The sequence below is a fragment of the Magallana gigas genome, chromosome 10 (genome assembly GCF_963853765.1).
Source record: "Magallana gigas chromosome 10, xbMagGiga1.1, whole genome shotgun sequence".
NCBI classification, from domain to species: Eukaryota; Metazoa; Mollusca; class Bivalvia; order Ostreida; family Ostreidae; genus Magallana; species Magallana gigas.
The window spans coordinates 24,315,320-24,328,524 of record NC_088862.1 but is presented as its reverse complement, the minus strand read 5'-3'; the positions used below and the strand labels follow the sequence as shown (position 1 = coordinate 24,328,524).

General features: G+C 31.8%; 2 protein-coding genes across 6 annotated transcripts in view; both read right to left on the bottom strand.

Moving 5' to 3' along the window:
* Positions 1 to 1,633: 1,633 nt before the first annotated feature.
* LOC136272404 (E3 ubiquitin-protein ligase TRIM71-like) lies at positions 1,634 to 4,781 on the bottom strand. Its single transcript, XM_066073918.1, has 2 exons — positions 4,566 to 4,781; positions 1,634 to 3,488 (listed from the first exon to the last, which is right to left on the bottom strand). The coding sequence occupies exon 2, from the start codon at positions 3,443 to 3,445 to the stop codon at positions 1,787 to 1,789; it is 1,659 nt and encodes a 552-aa protein (XP_065929990.1). The 5' UTR covers positions 3,446 to 3,488; positions 4,566 to 4,781; the 3' UTR covers positions 1,634 to 1,786.
* Positions 4,782 to 8,763: 3,982 nt separating this feature from the next.
* Positions 8,764 to 13,205, bottom strand: part of LOC105322492 (integrin beta-1-B-like) — a 28,599-nt gene continuing 24,157 nt past the window's right edge. For 3 of the 5 annotated variants that reach the window (XM_066072600.1, XM_066072597.1, XM_066072599.1), the window contains 3 exons: positions 12,176 to 12,283; positions 11,675 to 11,841; positions 8,764 to 10,877 (listed from right to left, as the gene is read on the bottom strand). In XM_066072600.1, the coding sequence (XP_065928672.1) occupies positions 10,812 to 10,877; positions 11,675 to 11,841; positions 12,176 to 12,283 (341 nt within the window). In that variant the 3' untranslated portion in view covers positions 8,764 to 10,811. 5 annotated transcript variants of the gene reach the window in all.

Genomic DNA, 13,205 nt, shown 5'->3' with positions numbered 1-13,205 from the left:
GACACGCTTAGGCAGATCCAAGTCAGTAGGAGTTATCATTAAAAATATACTTGCAATGAAATAACATTGAATGATTACGTAATGAGTAAATATATTTATTGGGAACTTACTTAGAGTACAAAATTAATGACAAATGTTGAATAAATAAATAAGGCAATTTGTATCTTGAATGAACGATTTTAGTTTTAATGGATGGACCATTCGCTTGCACAGCATGACCTTTGGTGAAATAATGGGATAGAACTTTCTAGAATGGGATAACATAGAACGCAAGTTGACTAATTAACGGAAAGTGTAGGACAAGTTAATCATGAGATCTCTGGTTTGACAAAAAATTAATAAATAAAATGGAACAAAATAAAGCGCGATTAGTTTTGGTGGAAGGAACTCTCCAGAACAGGTATCCTAGGAATACGCGTTGACTAATTAACATTATGATGGCTGAAAATGCCAATTTTTATATGTTTCCTCGTTTTGACAGACAGTATACACATGTAACCCTAAACATTATACTCCCATCCTTTCCTGCTACAAGATTTTTATTTCGTATAAAATGAACGCAGTATTCAATAAGAGTGGAAGCACGTTAGCAATGAACTTACTTATCAAAAGTAATGTTACGTAATATACGAGGCTTGTCCCCAAATTGCGTAAACTGAGGGCAATACTTAAATTAAGTTTACAGTAATTTCGTCAGACAACTGTATTTTGATCATTGACCTTTTGTTAAGCAGTACCCTAAAATTCTTATGCGTTTCTAATATACTAGTATTCCTTGAGAAACAAAATAATTTATGTTAGCGGGTTTTGCCAGGCGTCGAAAAAAGCCAGTCGTTGTTAAAGCTAATTCTCATCGTTACATGTATCGATAACATTCACGTTCTATATCCGAATGTGTTTTGGAAAATAATATTTTCTTTGAACATGTACTTTGAGTGCACATTTATTATGCATTTCAAGTGTTGTTTTAAAATTCTCCCTAAGATGTCCTGTAGGCCCTTATTACTTGTTGCTTTACGTCTGTTTTTCCCGAAATGTGCCGTTTACCGTTTTGTCGTCCATTTCCATCAGAAGGGGTTTCCTTTTTACAAGATGTCGTCATACTCGTTCGAATATTTTCGATGTTGCAAGATTAATTATTCACAAAATTCATTTGTAGGCGATTTTGGTAATTTGTTGACTTGAAAATCGGCTTAAGATTTGTTTCAAAGTCTTACAAAATTTCATAAGTTATCGGTGCGCCGCTTATGAGTTCATACTTCAACTTGTCACTTAATGCGCAATATAATGTTATAACCAAATTATATGGTGGGTAAATCATAGAATAAATAACAAAAAGTGATTTTTTTTCTTTTCTTTTTTAATTCGAAAAGTACTCATCCTTGCAATCTTCATTTTTATGTTGATTTTAACTTTTCATTCTTGACATTGTGCCGCATCTCCGATTCATGAACGAGTATGCTTTCATATAACTAATTTAAATTTCATACAATTATATTTGATATCAAAACAATAATGTAATGCAAAATTACTTGAACCCTTTGTGGCACAAGTTTCATTTCCCTGTTTCCTCCATTAATTAAATAGCACCGCTTGTCTATGGTATTTTTTGGACAACTCCGCGTGACATTTCTGAATAGAATTTAACTGACCGGTTCACACATTCAGTTCAATGCATTTCATCCAAAAAAATTTCAGTTCATACTATTTGGTAAAAAAAATTTCAGTATTGGAATCAAAGTTAAAAATATACTGTGCAATTATAAACGCTTTACATCGATATTGTTTACATTTCATATCTTATTTTCTTAACCAAACCAGACTTTGATTCGGCAATAAGAAGACGGTTGTGTGTGTCGACGCAAAGACCCCACGGAGTATGTAAGCCGCAGTTGTCGATGTAGCGGAGGAACTGCCCATTCTGATCTAGGATATGGATGCGATGGTTGCTACAATCTGTTGTCAGGATCTGGCTGTATTTGTTTGTTGTTATGCCAACTGGATCAAACGATTCATTGGAAGCTAACGGAGGACCAGTGTAAGAGAATCGGTGTTTTCCATTTTTATTGATCACCACTATAGCATGAACTTTATTGTCAGCCACGCAGATATCTTGGTTCTTATTTTCACTTACGTATTTCATTCCACCAGATGAATAAAGACGGTCACCATTGTCATTGAACTCAAAAGTTTCAAATTGTTTCTCAGAACCTCCTGTGTAACGCAAGACCCTTGACTGTTTGTTGTCATCCTTTATCATCATCACAAGGAAGCCACCAGAGGAGGTGCAGCAGACATTGCGAGGTTTCCACCCCTGTAATCTAACCACTGCTTTTATGTTTTTATTGTTCACCAAATTTACAGATCTGTCTTCGTGATCAACATAAACTAGCTTCCCATCGTTTGTCACTGATATGTCCTGTGGCAGGTTCCCTGATTTAGTTTGTATTGACTTCACCAGTTCCCCCTGAAGATTGTAGAGTTTCATGATGTTGTCCAGACCGCAGGTCCATATTTCTTCATCCCCTGCACAAGACACGCTGTAAAGACTCCGATAGCCAGTTTCGATTGTTATTAAGGTGGATGATCTACTTGGCAGCAATCTGTCTTGTAGAGATGACTTAACTCCTTGTTTTTCTTTGGTGCAAAGTTGACCTTCTAATGTGAAAGACAAAGAACCGATTTGTTTATGAAGCTGTTCTCTGTTTATTTGGTTAGGAGTAAAGCTTGGTAGTGTTACTTTAATTTCATGAGGTAAATTTCTGAATTCGGCATTCCTGGAATTGTATGATAGGAGCAAGCTTTCATCATTTGTTTTCGATAATTTTCTTAGACGAGCAATACTTTTTTGAATTTTTGAAATTGTCTCTGCTACTTCATTGTGTTGTTTATTTAGGGAAGTCTGTTGTTTTGATTCCATTTTATCAAGATCAGATTTCAGTTCGGTAATAATGCTGTTTACCTCTTGGTGTAAATCTTCTCCATGTTTTCTGATAGCTTTTCTCGCTGTTTGAGAGCCTTTCGTTAAAACATCTCTCTGAACTTGAATGTTGGAAGATATTTCTTTATACTTTGGATGAAGAGACTCTTCTAATTCTCCCAAATCTTCTAATACTCTGTCTTTTCTTTCAAGTATTTTATCTTTGATATAAAGAAAATTGTGGCCTCGGTGAACTATGGAGGAAGTACATTTCGAACAGATAGATATGTTACATTGTTCACAATGCAAGTCACGTTGCTTTGTTTTATGTTCGGAACATGTTGAATAATCAGTGGTGGACCCTCTGTATTTAAGTGGTACTACGTTATGTTTTATTGAAACATCGGAGAAATGATATTCGACGCAATCCTTGCATATATTTATACCACAAGTGTCACAGTGCATAGGGGCCACGGCATGTTTACACAAGGTACAACGTTGTACATCCTGGGCACTAGAGGCCATACTCAAAATATAGCTTGATCCCCTAAATTTAAGCTGATTAGATCTAAAAAAAAAAAAAGGATAAAGCAAAATTATTGGCTGAATTTTCAATGTACATGACCTAAATTTATAGGTGGACTTTTAAAGGGCTGGTTTAAAAGACTAGTTTAAGTTTACGTTAAATTTTAAGTGGTTAAAAAATATATAACAGGCAGTGACCTGAAATATGCTCTACTGAATCGTAAAGAAATGTATTAATTTGCAACTATATCCTGATATCAATGCAAGTGCTTTCAAAAAATTAATGATGTTTAAATTTGCCTTGAACTAAGAAGATCAATGAAAACGTCACCTTATTGCCATCAAAATCAACATCTGTCATCGGTGAATAACAAAAAAATTGAAAGCAATGTAGCGAAGAGAATATATATATTTTTTCATAACGTTTCTCTGGAATATATTAACTTTTTCTAATATAAAAATAGTATTGGTACATGTAATGAAGAAAACGCTTTTAAAGTCTGTAATTGACTGTCCACGTAAAGTTTGTTTTAAAAGTCCATTTAAAACAATACGAAGCTCGACATTTTTTTGTAGAAATCTATTGGAACCCTTATAAAAATAGTTATCCTCAGTCAGACTGTCTTCTATTGTCTTCTGTTGTTGTTTATAGATATAGAACCGTAATAGAACAGCAATACACTCAATAGGTTTATAAAATTTATATTTTACATGTTTCGATTTGGTAGTTTAATTGTTGCTTAACTTGACGTGTGCTCCTATAACCATATTTAGTACTTGCATGAAAAAGTTCGTTGTGCAAAATATATATAGCACTCCAAATATATATATATATATATATATATATATATATATATATATATATATATATATATATATATATATATATATATATATATTTACGAATTACGTGTTAATAAAATGCATTAACGTTGATTTGAGGGCTATTTTTGTCAAAAGCTCTCCCTAAGGTCCTTAAAAAACCCAATGAAAGTGTCACTTTCATATATATTTAGACATGTACCATTAAAACAAAGAAACGTATTTCAATGAATAATTTGTAAACGCTTGACCGATTTTGAAAATGGAAAAAAATGTATTGAAAAATCTTTCTACAAACCTATGTGATCCAACATGGCGATTTCCAAATATTTGTTAGTATTTCTTCTTCCTGGTCTGGTTACCATATCAGATAAATCACGTGATCGATTTAAATTCATTTCAATTAAATACCTCATGCAGAGGCGTGTTCAACAGAGCGAGCGCTCGCGATCGCTCGCCAAAATTTGTGTTGCGGGTATAGGGATTTTTGGCGAGCGCTCGCGAGCGATTGCTCTGTCGAACTCGCCTCAGGTGTTACATATACATGTAGCATGACACGCGTCTTTACAACTGTCATAATGGTAGTATGAATAGCAAAGTTAAGGGTATGAATAACAAGTCATCTATTTAAAGATAAATAAATACAAAATTTAGAAAAAAAGACCTCCGACGCTATGCCTACATCTACATTTGTTTACACAGCTCAGAATGTTCTATGGGACTTTGCATTTTACCTGAGACGAAGTTGGTGTAACTTATGCTATACCTTCGCCGTCGACGTCTGGACCTGGTAAAACTTTTTGGAGCAGGTGCCCTTTAATTGACATGTATTAGTTATTTCTGGTCCTATCTTCACCACACTTGCACGATAGTGCATCATAAATGATACTGACATACTCGACATGCTTGGTTGCTGAATCTGAGTGAAAGGTTTTGGATGCTGGAAGAAGTTAAGTTTTCAGAGCAAGTTAAAGTTTTTGGAGCTGGTGACCTTTAATTTGTTGGTCATACCCAAGTTTTTGTTAGATCTGTCTTTACCAAACTTAGATCTTAAGTTACTGATGCACTCAAGAGACGTGGATGCAAAATCTGAACCATCTGTTTCGGATGTTGAAGGAGGTTAAGGTTTTTTTAGTGTGTAAAATGTTTAATCACACTTATAGTGAACGGTTAAAACAAATGGTGATGCGTATTGGTAATATTGAAGTAGCTTTAGATATAGAGCTTGATCTCGATTATCTGAATGCTGGAGGTGTAAGTTATTTTCGATAGGTCAAAACAGGTTTGAATGTTGAAAAATGCAATCCTTGCAAACTTTTATAGCTCATGATTTATAAATGATAGGTACGACAAGCTTCACATACAGAACCTTATCTCCATTATGGATTCTAAGAAAAGCCTGTCCTACTTCACTCAAAATTGTTTGATGGATGTGATTGTTAATATTTAATTTATCTGATGTGATTTCTATTCCTATAATAGGCATCATATATGTACTGTATCAAATGGTTTTGTATTGTATGAAATCATATCTTCACATTATACACAATATTGTATTGTATCATACCAAACAATATTGTATCATATTATATGATATTTGTTTATAGGGCATTAAATAGGTTTTTGAATCAAATGATATGATATTGTATCTTATGATGATATGATATTGTATCATTTGAGATAATACTGCATTGCATATCATGATATTATATAATATCATATGGTTATACATTGTCATATGTTGTTCAATAGTAAAATTACAATATTGTATTAAAGAATTTTATGTTGTATTATATCACTTGATATTATTATCATATGTTATGATACAATACCGTTAAATATCATTTAACACAATTCCATTTCACATCAAATGATACAATGCCATAATTAGATATAATATGGCGTGATATTAATTGATACAACATTATATTTTTTGATACAATATGATAATGTATCACATAATATAATAATTTATGATATGGTATTGTATGATATAAGATGAGAAAATATCGGTTTATATAATACATAAGTGTATCATATGATATAATACAATATTGTTTAGCATCATTATAATACAATGTTATCGTATTTTATGATACGATACGATATTGTATCATGCGATTTTTTTATTATCATTTATTGTTCAATATGATAATTAACCTTATCATATTGTATCAAATGATAGGATATCATAAATGATTCAATATTTTATTGTGTCATTCTCATTTGATACAATACTATATTTTAGTATCGATCGTTAACTGTGTTAAATGATGGTAGTGGTGTCATACGGTGATATATTGATGCTTCATCTCGATAAGCTCTGTAATATTTGATTACCTAGTATGTTTTCATCTGCAATGGCAATACATTACATTTTTCGATACGCATTTAAGTACAGGTTATGGTAGTTTTGATTTATCCTTATTGTGACGTACTTTCTCTCGAAATAATCAAGTATAATTTTGAGATTTTTTTTCTATCTAAAAACTGTTATCTCGAGAGCGTAGCTCTGATGTAAATGCCCTGTCTACATTCTCGTTCCAGTGACATACAGCAAGATTAGAACGAAATCTGTACTGGTTATCTTTTAATAAAATTCTCTTGTCTTGAATAATGTTCATGCCATTGTTGAAACTTTCAGCATAAAATTTGTCTTTTCCAAGAACATAATCCTGGAAATATTTGTATATGAAACACTCTTTGATAGTATTATCAAGCAACTTTTTGGCGTGCTTGCCTGTCAAAACTATCCGTGATGGCTCATAATTTGGATCCATCTTGCACCTTGATTAGGGGGACATTTCTCACAATGTAGAATAGCCCAGTGAATGTGGGTTGTTATTGGCTCTGCTTTGTCAATGAGTTGTTCAAAATGTCAATATTTTCATTAATAATGAACATTTTCTGAAAATTATGCACATATAAATAAAGAGTAATCATTCCTTCAATATACATGTAGTGATGTGAAATACGGTTGAGCTTCTTTGAATATTATCATACCCTGACCTTATTTGATCAGCAAAGAGCGATTCCTTATTCCTTAAAAACAATTTCATGTCCTCTGATAGTAAAGGAAATTATTTAATTAATTATAAAATAAAAATGACTAAAATTGACTTTGTGACTGTAGGCAGAGTCACGGGTTGATTTCATGATCGTTTCGACAAACAGTATAACCCTAAACGTTATACTCCCATCCCCTCCTGTGGATTAAATGAATGACATCTTCTTGTGTTTTGTATTACAAGATATTTATTTCGTATAAAATTGTATGCAGTATACATCAAGAGTGGAAGCACATAAACAATAAAATTACTAAAAGATGAATGATTCAGATCCAAACCCTTCGTCTGTATAAATGCACATCAAATAACTTGTATATTAACTCTTGAATTAAAAATTTCGAATTTTTTGCGAAGAGTTTATTCTATATACTTTTCATTGAAATTTGAAAACTTAATTAAAAAAAAAAAGTTCATATCATATGTCTACTGGCCAAAACATATGTACATAATGTAGATATTGTCTGCATAATACAGTGTGTTAATAACCTTAATCTCTTATTTTTACAGAATCTTGCTCTCATCGTTCACTCTCGCATAGAAAAAAAAATTCCTTCTAAAATATACACAACCTTGGTACTGAAAACACGAAATAAAAGCGCAAAATAACAACATATAATATATATATACATGTATGAAAATCCATCAACATTTGCACCCATTTCAAATGCTTAATAAACGAATACATTAAATCACTCGAATGACTATCAATATAACATTGAAGCAGCATCCTAAAGAATGGCATAGAAATGATTGTGTAGCATAAAATAATAAGGTCCTATATTCTTCTATAACATAAATGAATATAATCAACGATTTCATTATACAATTGTACAATAGTGATTTCAGGATAGATTTTTTTTTAATTGTCAATATCAATTTCTTATAATTTAAATTTGGCTTTACTTATAGATTTGTTTTCTGAATACATATATACAACAACGTATGATTGAACATTTCGTTACAACATTTTATAGGTATGATTGTTTTACAACAATACTAAAATTAACTGAAATGTTATATCTGAACCTTTAAAAAATATCATAATATCATACAAATAAGTGGATAAGAAAAGTCGAATCAACCAAATATATCCTAAAAATGAACAACTTTTTGGTGAGTAATGGACTTCAACTATCCTTTCTAGCCATCATGCACGAAGTAGGCCTATACCATTTTGAGCTGAATATCTTAGTTAGCGATAACACATGTAAGCAAAAGCCTACAAATAAATGAACCTCATTTACTGCAATGTTCTGATGTGTTAGACATAAAAAGTTTAAAATGAAATGAGTATTTATCATTTGAATCCAATTTTTAATTAATATTAACTTCTCATCTCTAAACCTTTCAAGTAGGTAATTTCTCATTCATGCATCTTAGAAAATGTTTTGAAAAAAAAACATTATTCTCTATTAAGTTTTCCACTGGCAGTCATTTTTTCTATTTAATTCCATTCAATAAAATACCAAAATTTCTTTGCCTTCACATTGATTTGAACACCAGATTAACACTTCTCTTTTAGGCAGCAAGGCGTTGACAACTAAACAATGGATTTCACAATTATTTTGAAATTGGCTACTAATCATTACTCATCATTTTTTTACACAAAAAAAATCAGATAAAGGACACCTTCTATGCTTACTCAAAAACCAAAAAAAAACCACTCACTTTAATTCAAACAACACTGTTATAAAAAAAATTGAAATCCAAAATGTAACATTGATTTTCACGGAAAAAAACATGTACAATTCACATCTTTAAAAAAACATCTAAAAATCTTTACACAGCAATGAAATTCGCATTTCAAATCTCAATTATCACGACAGCATTCTCACTTCACTACAATAATTTATCAACCAATTGTGCTGTTTTACAATGTATTACAATGTATTACAATGTATTGCAATGTATTACAATCTGTTACAATCTCTGTCAGATCAAGAAAGGCACATTTGTTACTGGGTTTTGTTTTGACTGCTAATAAACAATGTTTAAACTTTATATGAGGACATTACATGTCCGTAAACATAAAAAATAAATACATGACTGAACAGGTATGTACATGTAATAGGAATACAATCACAGAAATTATATGTACCTTTAAATAATATTATTATACATGTACAAGCATACATAAGATTCCATTTTACACAGAGAAGAAAATTATGAAAATCAAATATGTATGTGTACAACACATTTCAGATTGTTCAATCAACTTTTTAAAAAAAAATAGATATAAGGTTTCCAGTTGATTTTTCTGAGAATTTAAAATTATTTCTGTGTTCACAAAATAATCCAAATGTGAATTTGCAAATTCAACAAGAAACTTTCTATTTTTAAACACAATCCAAATGAAGAGTACAAGAAGTAGTAACCAAAAAGATTAAACTGTTAAAATGCTGCGAGTAAAGTTGATCCAACAGCAAAATGGCGTTGAAATTTTGGTGTTCTAGATAATATCATCCAGCGTAAGGTTTTTTTTTTCCTCTCTTTCTTCAATGGCACACAACAAGGTGGGGAAAAAATACCCAACGAATCAGAAAACGCAACATAGAATGATCTCTGATACAGGTGGGCCATTTTGTATGACTACATCAAAGACAAGGGAGTTAATCCATGCATCAAGCCAGCACTACACACCTTCTAAGACAACCCAGTAGTAGGTCAGGCTTGAAAGTCATGACATCGGAAAATCAAGACCTTCTCCAGCTAGAAGATAACATGCAGTAAGAAGGAAAAAATCATGCTTGTCCAATGCTTCCTCCCTACCCCTCCAATCAACCCCTCCCCCCCCCTTGACCTTTTTCTTTTACCCATCCCCCCCCCCCCTAAATCTTTTATTTTAAAAGTCTTTATTAATTACACCCATTAAAGTAAAGTGAGTAAACTTTAGAGAAAGTTACATGTTAAGTTAATTAAGTCAATAAGAAAGAAGTCTACTTGTCATGCAGTATTAATGATTAGTATCATGCTACCCACTTCATGATGCTCGCTTCAAGTAAGAGTTAGCATAGTAATTGTTAAGAGTTTTTCCCATTTCCTCCCTCCTAAAAAACAAAACAAAATAAACAAAAACAAACAAACACCATCCCTCAATAAACATCTACTATACTAACCCGGCTGCTACCAAAATAAATAAATAAAAAAGTTTGTAACACTTAAAGTTTTCAGGGGAAAAATTTTTTTCGCTTTCTTTTTATTCCTGCCTAGCTGCATGTTATAATCTCCATGGCTGTTCTGGGTTCTTGATTTCCCCCCTCTGCTGTAAACGAGGGTTCTCACTGCCTGTAGGTGGGGTTGACAAAGGTGGATGTAGCCTGCTTGTAGATAGGATTTTCTCCCTGTAATGCAGAATCGTTTGAGATTTGTTTTAATGAGTACATTATCTGTCTATCTATCTATCTATCTATCTAACATCTTTGGTACATGCTAACATGATGAACATATTATGATACGAATGGCACGAGAGCCGGCCTTCACTTCTTTCCGTACACCGGGTTTTGGTATGTGGAAGTAGCTTTTTTATAGATTGGGTTCTCTCCCTGAATCAAGTAAAGAGAAAAGAAACATGCATTGATTTTGTTTACAAAGTCAAGCAATTTATTTTTCAAAATTAAGACCTAAAATTTTCAAAATTAACACTTACAACTTGCATGATAAATACCACCTATCTTAAATATTCCAATTTTCAAAATTAACACATGCAATATCAAATATGTTCTATCTTCAAAATTAACACATTCTACTTGCAGCACCTACATTCATAAAAAATGACACTTTCAAAATTAACAACAACAATATTAAAAATTTACATTCGTCAAAATTACCACTTACAATTCTAGGACAATTCTTCCATAGAAACAATATTAAAAACAACATACATGCTCATGCAAAAAATATGTATGTGTAACACTAATGTGTATATTTTTGCATCGTTTGTATAAAGCCAACTGATAACTAGAAATATGTAGGCCTAACAGGTGGGAATTGATAATTTACAAAAATTATTTGAAATTATTGAAATACATGTACTACTGTATATACAAAGTTATAGCCTTCTTAATTTTAATAGGCAGAGTTTTATTTGCTCAATTAAATTTAACCATGTTTAAAATCTGCCCTTTCAGAATGGTGCTTAAATTTAAATAACTTACATCAAAAACATTTTTTTTTCAAAATCACAATTTGATTTTTAATTTGCTAAATTGCTGGCTGACAATGAGGGTAGTTATGTATACAAAACACTGGGGCAAAATCATCCCTGCATACAGTAGATTAGTTCAGATTTCACTTATAAACTAGATACCCTTAAAAAGCGTAAATAAAATAGTTTTCCTACCGTATCCCATCGGGCGTTCATGGCCTCCTTTTCGAACCTGGCCAGCTCTCTCTTATCACTAATGGTGGTGAATAGTTTCCAGATCAGGAGGAGGATGATCCCAAAGAACACGATGCCCGCTATCACCCCCAGGACTATGGCAAGGACGTTGACCTCGGGGGGACACTCTGAAGATTGCGCAATAAATATGCAAAATCAAATCTCATATAGTTTAACGGTTTATCTTTGAGTGATACAGTTTGACACATATAAAATCTTTTATTGGGCAAAATTTTTCATTAAAAATTTGTGCAAATTAAAAAAATACCCTCAATTATTTCGTAAATATAATAGCATTATCATTTGTTTTCAATTTTTTTTCTTTTTACATACTCATTTTTGAAATGAAATTGAATCACAGAGAGTACATGTATGTGTCTTTATAACAAGTCTACACAAATAAGCATTTACCTACTGAAATAACCTAACAATAAATAATGAAGGGGGGGATATGAAACCCACCTGGCTCTTTTTGGACTTCTACCCTCAGTGTGCCATCATCGTCATAGAAATAGGTAAAGTAAATAAAGCAGCCATTCTGGTCTACATATTCGCAATTAGTGATGCCATCTGTAAAATTAATTAAATTGGGAATATTTTAATTACATTTATGATCAAATTTCATTACTGTAGATTCCTAATTAAATGCGAGGAATTAATCTCCGCGAAAAAAATCGCAAGAGGTACCCTTCGCGAATTTAAAAATCTCAGCATTATTTTTCTTAGAGTTGAGAACTGTAGGAAAAAAGGATAAAAATTCCGCGTTCGTGATTTTATATTCTCGTGATTTGATACAAAACAGAGGGTTTGCGGATTTAAGTACTCGCGAAATATAAGGAATTTACAGTAGTAAAATTTTAAACAGTCATGTTTCATTCAAACCTACATTAATTTCATTACCCATTTTTCAATTAGTTACATTATATATTATTGAATAATACTGAACTCCATTTGCAATCAATTCACTTATTAGCTAATCTCTATTTGTACTGCACTATACATCTGCTACATATAGAACAAATTTTGACATGTATGAGAAAAAAAATAACAGATTTTTAAGCATGAAAAATTATTATTAGAATACAGCATTACAAGTAGGAATGAACTCAGTAGTTAAGAAATCCATCCTAATATCAACAGATTAAGAGCAATGAAAAACTTTTCATGAATCTCTTTAAAATACAATGTAGACTTTAGAAGTTACTGTAGATTCCTAATTAAACCCAAGGAATTAATATCTGCGTAAAATTGCGAGAAGGACCTTCGCAGATTTTAAAATCTCGCTATTATTTTCTAAGAGTTGTAAAGTATAAGAAATAAGGATGGAAATTCCGTGTTCTCAATTTTATATTCTCGCAATTTGATCCGAAATCACGGAATTAAGTTCTCGTGTAAACTAAGGAATTTACAGTATTCCGATTTTTTTTCTTAATTGCATAGCTACTACTTTCTATGCACATCCTCAGATTTTTTCTTTAATACAGTACACTGA